General features: G+C 46.3%; 8 protein-coding genes across 8 annotated transcripts; 3 read left to right on the top strand and 5 right to left on the bottom strand.

Annotated features, from left to right (window-relative positions):
* Nucleotides 1-1,406: 1,406 nt before the first annotated feature.
* PPTG_04417 (hypothetical protein) lies at nucleotides 1,407-2,026 on the top strand (the record flags this gene model as incomplete). The annotated part of the gene is made up of 1 exon (XM_008896661.1): nucleotides 1,407-2,026. One exon carries the CDS (start codon nucleotides 1,407-1,409, stop codon nucleotides 1,794-1,796), a length of 390 nt encoding a protein of 129 aa, XP_008894909.1. The 3' UTR covers nucleotides 1,797-2,026.
* Nucleotides 2,027-2,140: 114 nt separating this feature from the next.
* PPTG_04416 (hypothetical protein) lies at nucleotides 2,141-4,668 on the bottom strand. Its single transcript, XM_008896660.1, has one exon. The coding sequence runs from the start codon at nucleotides 4,621-4,623 to the stop codon at nucleotides 2,350-2,352; it is 2,274 nt and encodes a 757-aa protein (XP_008894908.1). The 5' UTR covers nucleotides 4,624-4,668; the 3' UTR covers nucleotides 2,141-2,349.
* A 1,147-nt stretch (nucleotides 4,669-5,815) lies between these two features.
* On the bottom strand, nucleotides 5,816-6,506 carry PPTG_04415 (hypothetical protein). The gene has a single exon (XM_008896659.1). The coding sequence runs from the start codon at nucleotides 6,482-6,484 to the stop codon at nucleotides 5,996-5,998; it is 489 nt and encodes a 162-aa protein (XP_008894907.1). The 5' UTR covers nucleotides 6,485-6,506; the 3' UTR covers nucleotides 5,816-5,995.
* Nucleotides 6,507-7,071: 565 nt separating this feature from the next.
* PPTG_21382 (hypothetical protein) lies at nucleotides 7,072-7,293 on the bottom strand (the record flags this gene model as incomplete). Its single annotated transcript, XM_008897392.1, has 1 exon — nucleotides 7,072-7,293. One exon carries the CDS (start codon nucleotides 7,291-7,293, stop codon nucleotides 7,141-7,143), a length of 153 nt encoding a protein of 50 aa, XP_008895640.1. The 3' UTR covers nucleotides 7,072-7,140.
* A 1,208-nt stretch (nucleotides 7,294-8,501) lies between these two features.
* Nucleotides 8,502-9,619, top strand: PPTG_04414 (hypothetical protein; the record flags this gene model as incomplete). Its single annotated transcript, XM_008896658.1, has 3 exons — nucleotides 8,502-8,642; nucleotides 8,716-9,482; nucleotides 9,532-9,619. 3 exons carry the CDS (start codon nucleotides 8,502-8,504, stop codon nucleotides 9,617-9,619), a joined length of 996 nt encoding a protein of 331 aa, XP_008894906.1.
* Nucleotides 9,620-10,835: 1,216 nt separating this feature from the next.
* PPTG_21381 (hypothetical protein) lies at nucleotides 10,836-11,098 on the bottom strand (the record flags this gene model as incomplete). Its single annotated transcript, XM_008897391.1, has 2 exons — nucleotides 10,836-10,979; nucleotides 11,054-11,098. 2 exons carry the CDS (start codon nucleotides 11,096-11,098, stop codon nucleotides 10,836-10,838), a joined length of 189 nt encoding a protein of 62 aa, XP_008895639.1.
* Nucleotides 11,099-12,494: 1,396 nt separating this feature from the next.
* Nucleotides 12,495-13,169, bottom strand: PPTG_21380 (hypothetical protein; the record flags this gene model as incomplete). The annotated part of the gene is made up of 2 exons (XM_008897390.1): nucleotides 12,495-12,513; nucleotides 12,991-13,169. The coding sequence occupies 2 exons, from the start codon at nucleotides 13,167-13,169 to the stop codon at nucleotides 12,495-12,497; spliced, it is 198 nt and encodes a 65-aa protein (XP_008895638.1).
* Nucleotides 13,170-14,891: 1,722 nt separating this feature from the next.
* Nucleotides 14,892-17,629, top strand: PPTG_04413 (hypothetical protein; the record flags this gene model as incomplete). Its single annotated transcript, XM_008896657.1, has 6 exons — nucleotides 14,892-15,398; nucleotides 15,480-15,987; nucleotides 16,086-16,114; nucleotides 16,182-16,534; nucleotides 16,609-17,029; nucleotides 17,084-17,629. The coding sequence occupies 6 exons, from the start codon at nucleotides 14,892-14,894 to the stop codon at nucleotides 17,627-17,629; spliced, it is 2,364 nt and encodes a 787-aa protein (XP_008894905.1).
* Between the last annotated feature and the right edge of the window lie 1,671 nt (nucleotides 17,630-19,300).

The raw sequence follows: 19,300 nt of genomic DNA, 5'->3' as shown, positions 1-19,300 counted from the left end.
GGCCATGAAACGGAGCAACAAATTTGCAATCTGCTTTTGCTGGTCAGTTCTTTCACATGGTAATGAACAGGAGGGACAAAGTCGAGTATCCGACCGCAGATGCTCTGGCGTTTAGAGTGATATAGTATTGGCTCGCGTACAGATCATTCTGTCCTAAAAAGATGACGACGATACCGTGAAGAAGCTTCATCTTTGAAAGCAGGTCGAAATGATGCGGGGATTGGAACCTGTGAGACTTGAGTGGTTCGGGGGGGGGGGGGGTTAAGCGATCGCAGCAATTTGAGAGGAAGAATACTGTAGGCTTGTTCGTGCAACCGAACCGAATCGTTTCAGCCCCATTTCGGGTCTAATCGTTGAACTACTGTCAACTCGGTAGCCGAGGTTGGCCTATTAGTGATGACGAATGGTGTGGTAATGGCATGGACATCAGCGATGACGATCAGCGGTGACGCGCGTGATAATAGGACACGGGCGGCAAGGCATCAGGAATCGCCAACACAACGGCCGCTCGGATGGAGAAGATATCAAGGAGTCCTTGATGTATGATTCATGCTATTACTACTGTAAGATTCAAGTCGTCAGACCATTAGATTTACGCTCTCTAGGATAGAGTCTAGGATAGCGTTGCGGGGTTTGGATGTGTATAGAACTGGTTCGTGAGTTAAGCCCTCTAACTCACTTGACCCTCCCCATGTAACTGGTTACGTTTTGGATGGAGTTTCGACTTCTGCGAGGACATCTCCTGACAATTTTGTTTATTATCCAAGAACAGATCTTCATTACGGTCAAGTGGGCAACGCTTTCATGGATCTCTGTGCCCAAGATCGTACCTGTAATGCCCATTTCAAGAAATCACACACCTTGACGACTACTCTTGACAGTCTACTGAATGAGATTGACAAGACCCCCAGCTCGAAGTGCTCAGCTTTTGTGGACAATACTGAATACGACGTGGATTCGAAGGCGCACGCACTAAGGATTCTTTTGGGCTCACTACTTACGGATTCAACTATGCACACCTTTATCCCTCCACTGGTTTATAGACTCAAGCGCTGTGAGCCCGAGGACGTTGATTTCTTGAAACACTTCTGCAATGCCTATACCCAAACATCCAACAACTCCGACAACTAAGAATCGTTGGCTTCTGAGCTATTGTATTCAACATGTCTCCATTGTACTGTGCCTTCTTGTAGTGGGTCGAAACTCGAACACACGCGAGGGAAGCTGGCGCTTCCGTTTAACCTTGAGCTATTGCTTGCTTGTTCTGAAGTAGAACACAAACTGCCCTACTTATCACTACTCTGAAAGGAGAAAAGCACATCGTCCTCAACTATGTATATCTCGTCTATGCCAGCTCGGCCGCACGTCCTGTGCGGCCCAGTGCAGTGGGCAAGGCTTGGTCTCCAATGCACCAGCCACTACACTTCTCCACAGAAAGGTCCAAGACATGGGACCAGCTTAAGCCCAGTAACTACGATGCTCATGGAATCATCTATAAACGCGACGAATGCTGGAACGTGAGCGCTACCATTCCCCGTCAGGCCAGTGTTCTGGTGATGAGCAGCAAATTGGACCCTCAAAAACTGCACATGTATGCTGCAGCCGTGTTGGAGTCACTTGACGGTGACAACAAGGAGCTGGTCACCTGTGATTATTCTGTCCACGTCGCACTTTTGTCGACACCACTCAATGAAGAAAATTCGATGGGTGAAACATGCGGAATGAAGATTTTCACATCGTACATCAAGAGTGAGGGTGATTGGCCGGACTGGATAAGATGCCTGGATCCAACATGACTGTGCCGGTTTACTATCAGAGCCTGTACTTCGGTACCGATGACGTGTACGACGGTACCATGACAGCGAACTCCGACAGCTATATCTTCTATGATGGTACCGCCGAGACGAACTCCGGTAGCTATAGCTAGCCAACAACGTAATCGTACCATGGTGACGAACTCCGGCAGCAATTCGGTTCAGATAGTACGGATCAAATACTTGAATCAAAGAAACGTAGGCTTGAGCGGATGTTTTTGTCTTGTTTTGTATTAGATTTGCTGTGGTATCCGCAGGTGAGTCTGTCAGCGTTCCTTTCCGATATTTGTTTGCAGCATCACAGCGCTTTTAAGCTTCAGCAATTTCTGTAAAATGAAAAATGGTACTGTTATTTGTCAATAAGCACCAACCGAAGTACGTATATTCAACCAAAACCTATTTGATGGGAGCAGGAAGTCGGAGAATTAAAACCCATCCTAATATTTATTTCCGTGCATGCATAATACTATCGAAGTAATGGGCCCTAAGTCTATCGGGTAGCCACTGCCAAATTCTTGTAATGTGAAGCCAAAATTTACTCATCCTCGTCATCTAAACGGTCCTCCTGGTCACTTTGTGACGAAGAATCGTCTGAGCTGGAATACACCGACGATCGTCGACGTGCTGTGGTTGTGCCTTTGCCACTACTCGTACCCTCACCGCTCTCTGGGTACACACGACAGCCCTGGTGCAAACACTCTTTTTGTAACTTTGCCAAATCTTTCATGAACGTTTCAAGAGCAGAAACGCGCGGCTCGGTCTTCGTAGAATCATTGCTCGTCAGCAATAAACTGTTGAGTTGATCAGCAACGGATTCTCGAAACTCAGACGTCAAGAACCTCATTGCTCGACTTGTCGTGGGGACGTTCTCGCGCTGGTCGTACAGCAGCAAACTCATCGCCAATGCAACGTCATCTGTACTCTCACGTTTTGTCTCAGTACCATTACTAGAGTCTGATCGTTTGCGCTTCCCGTTTGAGATCTCGGAAGATCCAAAGACTTGGCGAGCAAACTCAATCGCCAGCTCAGGATTCCATCCACTGCAATTCAGTTCATCACTTGAAGATGTCGCTGTACCGTTGGTTGATAGAGCAGCTGGCTTAGTCTCACTGTCGCTAGTCAAGACGTCAATAACGCAGAGGATCCGACAGTAGAGCATCAGTTTTCGTAGACGTCTGGACCGATAGCTTGACCAGTTATTCAGGAGTGCAGGCACATGGTGCTCGAGTACGACAAGCGCCTGTGCTGTACGGAAACAGCGGATATGGTCACGAACTTCGTGGCGGAGACTGAGCGACTCGATCATCTGCTGTTTCTTTGAGCTTGGTTGCGTGTCTCCAACATCCATATCCTCGTTTTTGCCTTCATCCTCCATATATTCTGTCACACTAGATTCATCACAGTCCAGTTCCATCCCGTTCGACGCTTGCTCTCGCTTTGAAGGCGCAAGAGTCTCTTCAAACGCTTTGTAGGCACTCTCGTAGCCGTAATGCAGGAAGAAGTCTTGCACTAGCTTCTTCATAGCAGCCTCGTCCTTGCAATCTGCCTGCTCAATAGCACCTGGAGGACCATTCTCGCTTCTTTTCTCGCGCTCAGCGAGCAGCGCTCGCTGCCGTTCCTTCTGAATCTGTTGTTCAAAACCTGTTAAATCGAATAGAAACTCCTGTGGTTCAAACACTCCCTTCACACACTCCCCAGCGCCGTGAAGACTCACAGCCGGGTACAAGGCCTTTTCCTCTTCATATCGACCGTCGATATCTTCCATTTCCACGTCATGGACTCTGTCCAAAACGATTCTTACTCCTTTATCAGAGTGCACACCATTCACACCGTCTTCCTCCCCACTATCCAAGTCTTCGTCACTTTCACTATCGACCGAGCTCTCTACGCCTCCAAAATCGTCCAGATCGTACACATCTCGAGCTGCCAGCATGCCCATTAACTTGCCATTCAACGTAAAAAAGAACGTATTAGTGTCCATCAAGATCCCGCATCCGACCACATCGCCAGCGCCGTAGCGCTCGCACTGCAAGAACTCGCGTCCGTGGGAAATGACGCGGCCAGTTTTGCCCACATATGCAAGCGAATTGACAGTCTCCCCGAGATCTCGATGTAAAATCGAAGGATAAGTTTTCACAGGTTTCCTTTCGCCGTCTTCTGATGACTCGGAGTCTCCATCTGCAGTTGTATCTGGTAGAACTCGCTGCATCAACTGCTTCACAGTGCGACGTGCCTCTAAGAAACCGGAAAAACCGGTAAAACCTCGAACAATACTGCCTGATCCTTGCTCTGTCTCGTCCAGTAGAAACCCCACGGCCACTTTATGGGTAAATCTCTTCTTTTCGCTACTGCGGCGCAGTCTGCGGCGGTCGAGTCGGGCCCGCATGTGCTGCATGGTTCTGGAATTTAGTGAAAAATTAAAGTTCACAGGTACACCACCCGAGTCTCCGTTAAGCGCTGGGAGCTGCACGTCCTCCATGTCCATGGCCTCCAGCTCTGCTCGACGTCGCCAGTCCCGAGCAGAAGTAGCTGCGGCGTCGCGATCTTGAGCTGCATGGCGTCGGATTGGTTCCGATGAATTAGCAGTATTGATTCTCGGAGGTAGAGAATTAGCTGCTAATTCAGGGTTTGTCGCCACAATCTGAGTCTCGAAGTAGAAGACGCGAGAATGAGCGTGAACGCCCATCGCACGCTTGGAGCGAAAGCACGCGGCGTCGGCTTCGTGGCTGGCACGTCCAACGTACTCGGCGGTGCGGCGGTCGGCGTGTAGACGGCCCTCAAAGGCGACGCTGCGCGGGTCGAAGGCCATTGCAGATGGAATCTGACGGCGCTTCTCGGTTATGGAAGAAAATGCTCAAAGAGAGATTTGATCATTTTGATTGGCTAAAATAATACGTAGAGCTAGTTCAAACAGCGATCTTCATCAGCATATAATTTCCTTTCCTTGAAAGTGCCTACACCTCCATAAAAGCTCGACGACAAACTGACATCTCAGTTAGACGGATATGCCTGTAGTTGGTTAACTAGCACTTGATATAGGGCACGGCCAACCCACTTCTGTACTCTGATGCGATAAAATGCATTTTTAATGCTTGCTACCGACCTGAGCTCTTTTTATTGATTTAGTATGGGAGTTGTCACGTAAAGTGGTACGGATAAGTTAGTCTTCGTTAAAAATAAAGTGAAAGCCTGAAAATGGTGAAAATAGTATTCATTTGTTTGGTGTCCGCTACTCAACAATTTCCAATTGGCTTGTAAGCGAAGCACTACCCGGAAAATGTAGCTTTGTTAGGGAGTCGACTCCTGGATCGCAGCCACGAGAAGAAGAGAGGCGACGTATATGGAGACACCCCCAACCACGGCCCAATACGCCATGTGATCCGACATAGCTTCCCACTTGTCGGGGTTATCCCGAGCATACGTCTCCACCTTTTTTACCTTCTCAGGCGTGATTTTGTTTTGACCTTTATTCGAAAACCTCATAATCGACTTCAGCTTTTGAATAGCCTGAGACGCTTGTATCTTGTCAAGATTCTTCGTCCGGCCCAGGTTCCCCCGGACCTGCTTCGGGTGCTTTCGCAAAAGAGATTTCAATCTGTTGAAGCCTGGTACTCCAACTCTCTCTCCATCCTCGATGAAGACTAAGTTTACCTCTTTGTCAATTTTCGCTTGTGCATCCTTGAGATAATACGGAGTGCTATCAACGAGCAGCACCACGATACAGAATAAAGTCTTTTTGGTTCACAAATAAAGCTCTCTCGACACTGATGGCCATTTTGGTTTTCCCAGGTCCGAGGGAGTATTTTTCAGCACAAGAAAAAGGCAAGGGTCGAAGATAAAATGCGTGTTAGACTTATTTTCTGGTACGTATACCGAGTTGTCTGCGCTATAATGTCCGATTCGCAAGTTACTTCAGGAACTTATTGCGTCACTTCACACATGTGGATCGCCTTTCTTAAGCTGCGGGAGGTGAATGATAACAACGTGTTACATTTCGTTCTTTTTTTTTTAAACTACCCTGCTACGTTTTCTGATGATCAAATGACTCGACTTCTATGAACATCGTGGGGCTGCAATTCTGTGATGTGGTATACAAAATTGAAGAAAACATGTTTGCAACAATTTCCCCCCGTCAATATTGCTCGCGCAGTAAAAAAAAAACTGTTCTTGTCTAGTCATCCTCAATTGGGTGCCAATTCGTTTGCAGCAACCTTTTTCTTGTACCAGGCATCAAATCTCTCGATTACGACATTGCCTCTCCGACCCATATACTTGGCTCTTAGGCTTTCAGGCGTCTCTTTGGCATTGTAAATCTTGGTAAAAAGCTTTTCCTCGTAGCGCAGCACCAGCTTTGACTCTGTTTTAGGAGAAAACCCGAGCTTGAATCCATAGAGAAAGGCCTTTATTTTCTCCACAATTGTTGAGATAGAGGGCAGTCGCTCTTCATCGTCTGTCTTGAAAGCTTCCATGCCCATGTTTCCGATGTCAGTCCGCAAGTTCCTCTTTTCATTGACGGAATATTCAGCCGACGATGGTTGAATTTTAGACGTCAGGGTGTACTTCCGATTCTTCGTCACGGCTTCGAGGTTGGGAGCGTTGGGCGAGACAGCTTCGATGGCTGCTAGGAGCACGGCCAGCGTCGAAAGCACGGTCAACAGTAGCGAGCGCATTGTCGGATGTGGGAGACAGGCGAGGAAATCAGAAATGAGCTATCAACGGACATGCCCAGTAAGGTGAAAACCCACTAATAAGCTATTACTTTAAGTATTTACTATTGGCCCTGGCTTCCGTATTACGAGGGTCCCGTAGTATGGTGAGTGGCCGTAATCACTTATGACGGATCAGACATAACAACAATCGATCCCCTCGGTAGTAATCCCTAGACTTGGAGTACTCCATTAACAGCAATAAATTAGCAGTTTCCGTTGACCAGTTGCATACAACCCAAGATATTATCCCCTCTCACCCCTCAATCGTAAAATGGAATACATTTTACGATTGAGGGGTGAGAGGGGATAAAGTCAAATATTTCTATTCTAAGCTGCTTACCTATGGAAACAGGCAAAACAGTACATGACATCCGAGGATTCTAGCAAAGACCTTTGAAGCTTGTAGTCTTGTTTCCTTCCAAGTTCTTCCCGAAGCGTGCGCAGCGTTTCTTGTAATCCACTCACCGATCAATCCGATACTCCAGTCGCATTTGCACGAACGAGAAGCTTAGCAATCCACATGAGATGTTTTATAATTGCTTCTAGCTCAAGGTCCTCCTCAATACTACACTACATATCGTCCTCTTTCGGGTTCTTTTAGCCTGTCTCAGAGTCGTCTACAGCCAATTCTTGGTCGCCAACTCCACAGAGTCGTCATCTGTGAATTCGTCTGCTGTTGTGTTCTCATCCGGCGGGTTTAGAAACTCGCCCACGGACATTGGATCCGTAGCGTACAGGCGCGATAACATCGTCGCAAGTACAGCGGACATTGCATCATCGTCGTCTGGATCATCGAAGCCGCAATTGTAGTACTTAAAATGCCCGGTGTACTTCCAGCATCTTGCGAAGAGGGGAGGTGAAAAAAACCAATCGTTTCCACTACTGCACTGCTCCAAACTATAATAAACTAGCGAGTTGGCTGCGCCGCTTTGCGGCGCAGCGCTCTTGAAGGTGTAACATTTTTTTCGGTTTTTATTTATCAAATACTACAGTAGATTTATAGTAAATTGTGAAGTGAGGTCTTACGCTTGTTGTCTATGCCTTTCCTGTCATTATTCTAGAAAGTAAATTCTAGATATAATAGTGAGCGTCCCAAAGTATGAAAATTAACCGTAAATTCTAGAGCTCAATTCTAGAGCTCCGATGTGGAGAACAGCCAGAATTTAACTCTTGAGACATTCATTTCTTATCAATATTGTTAACAGTTGAAAAAGTCAATTAAATTTTGTATTCTGAAACACTAATTCGCTGTTAAATCAAATGTTGCACTTTAAGCGGAAGAATTTTTAAATCAGAAGCGGCGCAGAGGGGATCGTCTGTATTAATAGAGATGCTGTTACGCTACTACTGACGCAGTAATTCAATTTGTGGTGTCCATCCTCCATTCTTAGATATTCCAGGATATGATGATTGCGCTGATTGCGTTCACTCTAGTGCTATTGCGACCAGCCCCATACATCCGTAAACAGAATGCTAGCACTAGGAAGTTTTATGTTTCCACAAGAAGACTACCTCAGCGATCTCAACAAGACTATTGGAGGAAAGTGGGGAGGAGAGAGGACGATGTACCCAGAAGGAGATAGCATATCTTAGAAAGGCAAGCTCAGGTGTCTGTAAAAAAAATGCATTATTTTCTGTCTATCAATATGGGCATAACGTCTACCTAAGTCACTTGTTATGTGTGAGATACTGACCAAAGAGCCTCAATACAGCCCAATATAGTACTCCACATACAGCTTTGTCCAGAGAATCTGGCTGGTTACAGTTACGATCTTTTCACTAGGTAGTATCCATATTATGTTACAAATACAGCAACTCACTCAAGGTAATGTGATAAATACATGCAGTACGGTTGCTGAGCTATGTGTATTGTCTCCCTCACAACCCAATATTGCGTTACCCTTTTCACTAAGATTATAAAGTCATCGACAAGGCAACATTACGGTCTTAATTGCGATTGTACTGTCAGTTTTGGGAGATGTTTACTCAGTCAGCGATTCCACAAGGTGGTGATAAGCTACATGTTACACTGCATCATAAGTACTATCGGCTGTTTCGATTCAATATCTGTGCCTGTCCGAATCCAACTGGAGAAGTTCAACGATCCAACCCGGGATGGGTTCGTTTCACGAAAAGGGCTCCCTCAGAAGATAGTCTCTGTTAGATAGTCTCTGTTATCACGACCAATTCAGTCTCATTTCAGTTCTTGCCTTAAGTCATTCAAGTCACCCAAGTGTACTGCTGTAGAAGATGAAGCTTCTCCACTTTATTACCCTCGTTTCTGCGATGAAAACGTTAGTGAACGGTTTGTCGTTCTCTACAATTGCGGGCGATTCTGCGCATCGACTGGACTCTTTGACGACACCGACCTGACATCCGACGAGGAGAGTCGCATCTACAGCGGATCAAACGCTGACATCAGCAAATACTCTTACGTGGCAAAACTGATTCCTGGTGATATGGAGGATTCACCATTGTGTGGTGGCACGCTAATTGCTCTCCAGTATGTTCTCACGAGTGTGTATTGCCTCGGGTGGTTCAAGCTTGACTTGGACGTATCGCTCGGGGGTCAGAAGAACAAGGACCAAGGCTCTCAAAAGTCGGAGCGGATTCGTGCCGTTGAGGCTTTCCGTCACCCACTGTACAACACTACGTGGTTCACGTATGATGTGGCGCTGCTCAAACTGGAAAAGCCATCCACTCATAAACCAGCACGTCTCGCTGATGCTGATGGATCGGACGCGAAGTCAGGCACAATGGCTACTGTCTTTGGGTGGGGGGAGATCACCTACAGAAAAAATGCTGAAACACTTCAATCAGTAGCCGCCAAAATTATCGCCGATGACGAATGTGGCAACTATGCCATTGACCTCGATGTGTTTTTGTGTGCCGGGACAGAACGCGGGAAGGGCTTTTGTGCCGAAGACACGGGGCTCTGCTCTGTTGTCCTCGCCCTCTGGTCCGAGACGAGAATAGTGTCGGTTGTGAAACTCCTTGCGTCTTCGCAGGAAACCAGAACATCCTCCGAATGTTCTCCACACGCGGGAGGTGCGCGTGTACAATCCAGGCAGTTCGCCACAATCATTAGAAGCTTAGTTTAGTCACTTTTCCTTTTCCTCTGAACGATAACCCGCCTCACCACGCCCTTCATCACGGCTGGTGTGGCAAACAAACATTTTGCCCCAAACGACTAAGTCCTCGCCATGGAAACTTGACTTTATCACCGACGTCGTGAATGGTGGCTTCACTGGTAATGTCACCGACTCACCCCCGGAGAATGAATTTTACACTGGAAGTTCTCAGTAACGAGTCGGAGAACACCTTGACAAGGCTAATGGGCTAAAGTGAAATGACATTTTCGCGCGCAACCGCTTTTACTATCTCTGTTGTATTACATGTAGTAGACATTGTGTATTTGCTGCTAACAGGGACGCCGATTAAACGATCCTGAGACCTGTTCTAAAATGATCAAACTGCTCTAACAAGAAACTTAACTTTCTATGAAATACAAGTGGGAATACCGAGGAATGAGGGATGAACAGCCCCAATCGGATTAATTCCACAGTACTCAGTGAGCGTAATCTGGGCTAACATTAATACAACATCCAAGAGTAGAGTGCACCAGTACATTTGCCCACTACAGTTCGTCTGTGAGTCTGTAACGACACTCAGTACCAACGTTATGCGCTGCGAGTACAGTGTGTTTAAGCACACTGATCACACTGCGTTTCTACACTGTGTCAGTTATGCAATGCAAGTACCGTGTGTTTTTACAGTAAGCCAGTTCAGTATGTCAATGTTGAATGTCAGGTAATTAGAATCAAGCAATTAGTAGCAGGAACACGCACACAGCAAGCGAAACACCAGCATCAGTTTTGTGCAAGTACCGTCGAGTGCCAAAATAACTTGTATGAAGGGGACAAAACTAATGCATGCACGCGACGAAACTCATCCGTCTCGAAGCGGTTCAAAAGGATGAAAATGTCACGTTTTACAGGTACCAAGTACCGGTAGCGCTTTTATTTAATCTCTCTTTCACAAACATTTTGCCGCGCCGTCAGGATAGTCTGCAATATGCACATGGAATTTTATGATGCACAGGTGCGGACAAACCCGGGCGTTTTAAACAGAACAGTACCATCCCATGTGTAGGCCGCAAGGTTGGCAAGCGGCTGGAGTATACTTCCTTCAATGTAGTACTCTATTGAATTGCCTCCCAACACAGTAATAATAGCGGTAAAGCAACCACGAGCAATTTACAAAAATTTGACGAAAATACTGCAACATCCGACTGAAATGCAGGATAACATTCTTAACGTTCAGCTTGAGCTATCGCGTAAATATCCGTATCCAGCAACCACTGCGGTGAAAACACGAAATGTGTCGGAGGGGTCAATAACGTTCGCTGGAGCTTTTTGAACACACTCTGGAAGTCGTTCACGCGGTATTGATAATACTAACAGGACAATAATATGTATAGAGAGTTTATTATCCTGTTCAAGTTATTTTTTTTTACAAATTCTATCATACTTCGTTTGGGATACGGCTGCCTGCTACAACCTGTAGCAGCTGCATTCAGCGTCAAAACGACAATAATATAGTTGCTGTTGACGCTAGAGCTTCTCTTATTTTTCTTCGCAATCGACACCTATGATACATGAGGGATTCAGATTGCCCAACGATCACTCAACAGCAAAAAGCTGTAACGAGTTGTGCTATCATGATGTCGTAACTCAAATAGCATAGTTCAGCATGTAGAAAGCTGCGATAATGCAAGAATTTTATTTCTGGCGTCCAGCAGGTGGAGAAACAACTTGAATCTTGCTTTGAGTGTTTGATAATATCAACCTTTTGGTGTCATACAACCAATTGCATTACTGTAATTCTACTAGACAAAAGGAAATGATATCAGGCCGTGCAGGTAGTAGTGCCGAGATGTCTGGATAATGTAAAAGGTAGAGGATTTTGCGGATTTAAGCAGCGATGTACGAAGAGACTATTCCTTGTGATCAGCCTTGAAGGTGGAGTAGGTGAATCAGTATCGCTCTGCCATGGTGTTAGATATTTACGATGCACTAACAAAAAGTTGGCAAACAAATGCAATGCTTACCCCTTCACTAACAGCGATCTTGACCTACAAAAACCACGATTGCTCTGCTATAATATCTTTAGATCACATGTATGCGCTTTCGAATCCAATGTTTCATCGTCATCGAAGCTGGTAGCAGAAGAAGATCTGTCAAGGTAGCTAATACGTTTCTTAGATTGGTCCTGTTGCCATATTGCCCTCATGTATCACTGTCGTCATCTAAAGTTTCCACTACATCAAACCCTCTCTACGTCACTTGAGCGAAACCTTGTTCAGTCTTTTCACAACTTTATCAGTAATAACATGAGGTCGGAGTGCTATGAGCTCCATGCTTGATGAATGTATCGTTATCACCGCGTCACGTACTGCAATCGCCGCACGTATCTCGATCATCTGCCATTATTGTCATTATACGAGAAGATCGAAATCCTCATGGTTGACGTTCAAGAACTGTCCATGCACTTTCTTCGATGGTAATCAGATCGAGAACGTATCGGTTGTGGTTCTACGGTTCAACATGATTTGGTGGACTCGCCGACAGTACGACTTTGTGCATTCAGCTCCATCATGGTTCTTTTTATAGCTTTTACTAAGGACCCCGCTGCTTAGATGGGTTTCAACACTTGAAGTAAAAAACTATATCAGCGATGTCACAATCGAATCACTCCCAAGTCGCGAAAATAACCGATTCAATAGTTTCCAATTAATTGAGAAGTGGATTTCACGCTGTATAGACAGCCTCAATGGCGTATACGATAGCCCCTCTATCTTCATGTGTTTACGTTGGATAACCGTGAAAGTGGAAGATATCGGCATCACGACTGTCATTGTGGGGACTACGTGGTGAATCCCGATAGGGCTTTGGCGCTCGGACTCGTAAAACTAGTCCAGATAAAATTGGCTACACAGCGTTCCAGTACGAGGTCAACCAAGAATCGAGACCGTGCAGACTACTCGTTTGTTCAACGATTATTTAAACGCTGAAACACTTGTAGATAACGGTTTTGAAAGTAGAGGAATAAAGATGCGGCTCTGTTTCGTTGTTGCTTGGTGAGAGGATGTACAGGTCAAGCGATTGACACAAGAAAACGGAAAACAAACCGATTTTATCTGGCTGATTTCAACCTGGAACGTCATTTCGACCCCTCCCCTCGGTTATCAATCTATAAAGGATTTTACCTTGGAAAACGAACTCGTTGATTGTGGGCATGTCACTACGACATTAAAACGCTTTATATTTGCTACAGCAACACTCTCGACGTCTCTACGCGAACTCAAATACCGACACACACAGCTATAACAGACTCTCTTTGTTCTTCGACGCAACTTGTTCCATCACACACAGCGTGTTGCTGTATGGACTGACAGCTTGCGGTACCTCAGCACCTTCATGGCGATCAAGGAATTGGTATCTGCGCTTTCCGCTGTGGCTTGTTCCATCATCTGCTCGATTTTATCGCGTGTACGACGCTGGAGCTCTTTATCTTCGAACGTGGTATTGAAACCCGACCAAATGAAACGCGTGGACTTTAGCTGTCGGTGATGCGGCTCACTCATGGATCGGCATCGACTGAGGCACGGAAGTGGGCCGGAGTTATCACTCGAAACTTGAGAGACCACTGGCATTTTTCGGAGACTTGATTGGTCTGTGGAAAGTTGAAGAATGAGAATGTGACTCGACAAGTGGGTGCTCAGATGAACCCTATCCATGGAAAAAAAATCTTTGTCGAAATTGTCGATCTTTGTGGTCCAATCTGGAGAGTTTCAGTGTGGGGCACAACTTATGTTCAGAGTGGACCCTGGTGCCAATGCAGCAAAAAAAGACGCCCTCTTGCTAAGCTTGCTTAACCTACGTCGCGTTTTCACAGCATCGAAGACGATATTGCGAGGCGCTTTACGGCTTCTAATTATTCGATCATCGGAGGAAAAAAACGGCGTGGGGACGTTCATGGAAAAATGAGAATGTTCGAGAACGTGGAGTGACGACGCTTGATGTTTATTTTATACTTGGCATGACGGTGTCTGGTAATCTGACACGGTTCGTTAATGTTGAGCACGCTGATTCCCTTTGGCATAGTACCGCTGCGGTATACTTAAGTACAGAATAAGGTCAGAAATATGCTGTCTGCGGTACTATCGTATCATATTTGTGGCCTTTCCTTAGGCTAGGAGGCCTGTCTAGCATACTTGTCGAGCCGCCACTTACAAGTGGTAAGCTACCACATACAACTTATTTACTTCTATCAAGTAATTTACGTGGTCTGTACCGCACTAAAGCACCTGCTCGACACTGCAACGATCGTTTGCATGATTTTTTTCTTTTTTCAAAACCAGCATGCAAACAGATCTGAGTTTAATAAGCTCGGAGGACACCAACATGGAAGGCAGTTTCATGTGCGTGGATGAGGGAGTTTACAGTGCAAGGTGAGGTGTAAACTCCAGAAACTACAGTCGAAATGCAGAAACGCTTTCCTAATGTAAATTTGAGTAAGCTACTCAGATTGCAATTGTGACTATGAATACGAAGAAACAAACGGTTTGCGCACGACCCGCTAGGTACCTGTGTCTACATGACCAGCTCTGCCGCTGAGCTTTTTCCAGTAATGCAGGGGGTCCCGAAAATGCAATTCTCAGACTAGTACTTTTTTCAGGTTGTCGAGAAATTGATAATTTGATTATTTGAATGGTTCTGGGCAATAACTTGCCAGTCAAGCACGGAAGTACGGCTATGGAAAACGGCGTTTATTTTGTTCTAAAGTCATATGTGAGTACAAAACAGCAACGCGTAAAAGGCGCACACTGGAATATTTTGCCACAAAGCCAACACACAGGTCCCATGCCAACAAATTAACCTACATGACCACTCCCACTACGATTTGAGCGAGCACGATACAATGGACTATATACTCACTCGAAAATTATCGAAGGGTGATGAGAATTTATACTATTCCAGTACAAAACTTGTTTAATCCCCTGAATCCCAACGTCGTATCTTACGCCATAATTATTTTTTTATGTCGTAAGATACGACATACGCCAACGAACAACAGCAAATGGCTCGAAATCAGAATACCAATACTTTAATCAAGTCATTTCAAAGCGATAAGGTCCGAGAGGTAAATTGGGACAAGATAGAAACGGGGCGGCACACGGGAAACTGCGGGGAAGGTTTCCAGTGGACCAGGCGCACACGCGCACGATTATCCCTTATTACGGAATTTCCTCGTGAGAGGGCGCACACGATACGGACGCCGGTCGGAGACTGCTGCTACTGCCGTCATGGGGCGCACACGATCGAAAAGCAGGACGGAGACCGCTGCTACTGCCGTCGCATTCCACGACATTGACTTTGCTCATTTGTGGCGGCAGATGGCAGCGGTAGGGTGGACGTACAAGAGACCAAGAGGTATTGAGCAGGAGTGGACGTACATGAACCCCAATGACTCGGCAGTTCTTGTAGGAGAAAGCGCAGTGATGGAGTATGTGATCAAGTCCGGGCTGCTGGATGGCGATGACGGCAATGAGGGCAACGATGAAGACGAGGGCAAAGAGGACAACGACGGTGACAAGAGCAAGGACGACAACGAAGGCGATGACGGCAACAAGGGCAATGAGGGCGACAAGGTCAATAAGAGCGACAAGGTCAATAAGAGCGACAAGGGCAACGAACGAGTCGACGAAATTCGAGCTTCTCAAATTGACACTACTGCTGAGCTTTCACAGAATACGCTGAACGATTTTTTCGGATCGTCCAGTGATTCAGACGTCGAACTGTCCCAGGCAGCGGTAACAAGGGCGTTTGATTTGTCGCCAACTGAGCTCGAACAGCATCATGATGCCGCCCAAAGTCTCCAGTTGCTGTAAGAGGCATCTGGAATGGAGAGCGACTCCCAACTGTACCCGATGCCAGTCACAGCACCGGACCAGGCACACAGAGCGCGCAGTAATATCAAGACTGACGTAAATTACATACCGGAGAACGAGAACATGAACGCGTATGAGAGCTATAGCTCAGGCTCGAGTGATGACAACGTCAATGAAGATAACGATGACAGCGACGACCTCAAAAGAGGCTATAGAGATGAACAAGACGATGTCGTGTCGGAAGACGACGCTGTCGAGATGGATCAAGCATTCGTTGACTCACTTCTGCTCGGAGATGACGCCTCGAGCCCTCAAGCGGTACAGCAACGTGAGAATGCATTGCGCGCGACGGAGTGGGGACCTCTGGCGGTTGGGTTTGAGACGGATGCGCAAGCATGCCCTGGGTTCAAGATTGAGGACGCGCGCCCAGTGTCTGCTTTACGTACCGTGGCTCACTCCCATCTACTTACTCTGTTCTATTTCGTGCCAAAGTCTCTATGGATATCAATTGGTATTGAAACGAATCGATACGGATTGTAGCAAGTATCACGACGCGAGGAAGTGATACGTGGAAAGCAACCTGATGGCCGGCGCGAAACATTGAAGCAGATCCGCAGCAGGCTGAAGTCGAAACGGGGGTATGATACCCACGAGATCCTTCACGTTGTCGGTTTGCTGATTGCACGAATGCTCTGCCCCCAACAGAGGCGCTTTGCAAGTCACTGGTCGATGGTTGAGGATGGTGCTGTACCCGCTGGAAACTTCGGTCGATATATGAGCCGAAATAGATGCCAAGATATACTACGGGACCTACACTTTGTCAATAACGATGCGGATCGTTCGCGGGACAAACTGTGGAAGCTGCGTTTAATTATCGATAAACTGCAGCAGAAATTTCTTACCGGGTGGACCCTCCCCTCCGTATTCTCCTTTGATGAAGGCGTGCTTCCAGCAACCTCCAAGGGAAGCCCAACACGGATGTTCATGCCCGATAAGCCGCATAGATATGGCTCAAAACAGTTTATGACGTGCGACTCCAGGAGCGCATACTGCCACAGGTACGATATTTCGTATGTCGTAACTTATGGCATCAGAGTGATATCTAACGGTCTATGTCGTATCTTACTTCTAGGTTTGAAATGTATGCAGGCAAGAGGAGAGACACTGAAGCTGAAACGGTATTTGACCACAAGACTGGCGCAGCCGCTGTCGTCAGAAACTTGATGACTGTGTTAGGCTCAAGTACAAGGCAGCCATGGCACGTAGTTGTCATTGATCGGTATTACTCATCCATTTTGCTAGCTATCGAGCTTCTTAGCATGCACGTGCACGGCATCGGGACCATTATGACCAACCGACTTGGGTATGACCAGCGTGTCAAGGAGAAACGGCAAACACGCCCAAGACGTATACCTCGCGGCAGATTTACCTACTCGCGCTCTGTTGCTATTCCGAGCATGGTGTCCTTCCATCGGTGGGATAGGAAGCCCGTGCATTACTTGTGCACGGAAGTTGCAATGACCGAGTCGAGTATTGACCGCAATATCAAGCAGGTTGGCCGAATTACTGTACCCTGTCCTGACGCAGTAAGTGACTACCAGCGTTAGATGGGCGGAGTTGATGTCCATGATCAACTCCGCCTCCAGAAGTACTCACTACAAACGTCTACAAAGTTCAAGAAATACAACATGAGCTTATTTTTGGGCCTTCTCGATCTCGCGCTAGTGAACGCCTACATTTCGCACAAGGAGTCAGAGAGGATTAGCGGGACGGTGGCGATGAAACGAGGAGAATGGTATAATGGCCTTCACAACCAGCTTCTGCAACTCAAGGCAGAAGATTTCTTGGGCGTAGAGGTAACTCCCCCGCCAAGCCAGATACATAAGCGAATGCCGCTGCGCATGACCCACGCGCTTGAACAGTGTGATGACTGGGTGACAGTGAGCGGCACACAAAAGCGGCGGCAAAGATCTTGCAAGCTATGCGCGCTCTTGCGCACCAATACCAAGAAAAAGTCGTTCGCGACGACCTTCTTCTGCGAACGCTGCTCAATCGATGGCTCTACAATAAGATTCGACGACACTACAAGGGCGTCAAGAAGACCTGCTTTGAAATGTGGCACGACGATTTCGAAGCCGGCCAGGAATACCTAGAAACTTGGGGAAGCGTGTTGTTTTGAGACGCCCAGGACAGCTAGTTCGTGAGCGGAAGAAAACTTGTCGGGAGCTTCGACTATGCGGGGGCGGGAACGATGGAGATGACGCAAATGAGAGTGACCACTAGTAGGTTTCGCCTGGGCAACCTGTGATGAGTGCTCGATGTAGTCAGATTTGCAATGCCTGTTTCACTGATTCAATGCACCTTTTGTTCACCGTTGTCCGACTGTCTGGGTTCATATTCGTAAGCCCCGAATCATTTCTTCCCGCATTCTTCCCGGCGCTGGAACCACTTCGGTGCAAGTTACGACATTCACTTCCTGCAGATGACGGATACGGTGTAGAACTTATGACGTTGCTGAAACAACCTCATCAAAACTTATACAGTGATATGCAAGTGCAACATCTGGCACATACACATTTGTAGTAACATGGTTTCGTCGTAAGATACGACGTTCGCTTATGCGTTCTCGACACACTTTTCCGGGAATCAAGGAGTTAAAATATTAAAAATATTTAAACATAATAATCCTTTCACATTAATTATTACAATATCAAATAGGAAAATATCATGGTTGAGCAAAGGTTGCTAGAGAATCAGACGACAATTGTGCCTGGCCCAATTAATGTCGGCGAGGCTGTCCACCCAGCTTTTAGCTAGCCACCCAGGATACAATTAGTGCAGTCTTGGCCAGATTCCAGCTTATCGTGGCCATCCGTGCGAGTTTTTCACTGGATCACTCAACGAAATTTGAGCACAAACAGAATAATTTCGCAAAGGACTTTCTAAAGAGGTCGTGCTCCACTCGAAAGAAGCTCTGAAATCTCAAGCAAAACGCCACCACCTAATATTTGAAGCCTGGGGCTTCCTTTGTCGGAGATGCACGCAGCATCTGCCCCAGTAAAGCTACTACAGTCCACGCCAGAACGTTTTCAGATTGACTGATTGTCGGTAGGACAGGCCAAACTAATTCTTTTTTTCTTTGTTTTATTGATATTTCTTATAACATGACGCTCCGAATTATATATTGGGTCGGAACTGTTGATATCATTTTAGGCGGGTATATATTCATATAGTATTTTCGAGCAACCTTCCATACTATAACAAACATACTTACCTTACCCGACAGATCAGGAACATTTGTTTAGCTTGTTAGCCTAAAGCAAGTACTGAAGTCCATGGTCATCACTGTAATGTACTGCTGGGTATTTGTATCGACCCTTCATGAATTTATGGCGATTACGGGATCCAATTACCTGAGGTATTATTTAATTGTAGAATCAGGCACCCTAACTTACAGAAATAAATTTCAGAGAACAAGGGACTGCCCAACAGGATAATGCTAGTTGGTTATTATTAAGCTTTCACTACCAGAGGTGAATCATCGTTGGTGAGTAATGCTCTGTAGTGATAAAAGGTGGTATGGGCTATAAGAAAACTATTCAAACAGACTAACTTTCCTTAGCCCGTTGAAGATATTCTGGTCAAGAGCAGCCAGTGATCATGTTATGGCTATGGCTGTTGTGGTGCACATCCACAAAATTTACACGACAGACTTCATATCTGGGAATTATGGAAATAGCTGACGATATGCCAGACGTTTTCAACAGTGAACCTTCCAGATAAAAAAAGCTTAGAATGGACGGGCACGTGACGTCATATCCCCC

The sequence above is a fragment of the Phytophthora parasitica genome (genome assembly GCF_000247585.1).
Source record: "Phytophthora parasitica INRA-310 unplaced genomic scaffold supercont2.5, whole genome shotgun sequence".
In the NCBI taxonomy this organism is placed as follows: Eukaryota; Oomycota; class Peronosporomycetes; order Peronosporales; family Peronosporaceae; genus Phytophthora; species Phytophthora nicotianae.
Note: the sequence above shows the minus strand (reverse complement) of the source record. Positions and strands in the feature narration are given on the sequence as shown.

Bases quoted from the DNA above. Each gene is read 5' to 3' on its own strand.
- PPTG_04416 (XM_008896660.1), bottom strand. From the start codon at position 4,623: ATGGCCTTCGACCCGCGCAGCGTCGCCTTTGAGGGCCGTCTACACGCC.
- PPTG_04415 (XM_008896659.1), bottom strand. From the start codon at position 6,484: ATGCGCTCGCTACTGTTGACCGTGCTTTCGACGCTGGCCGTGCTCCTA.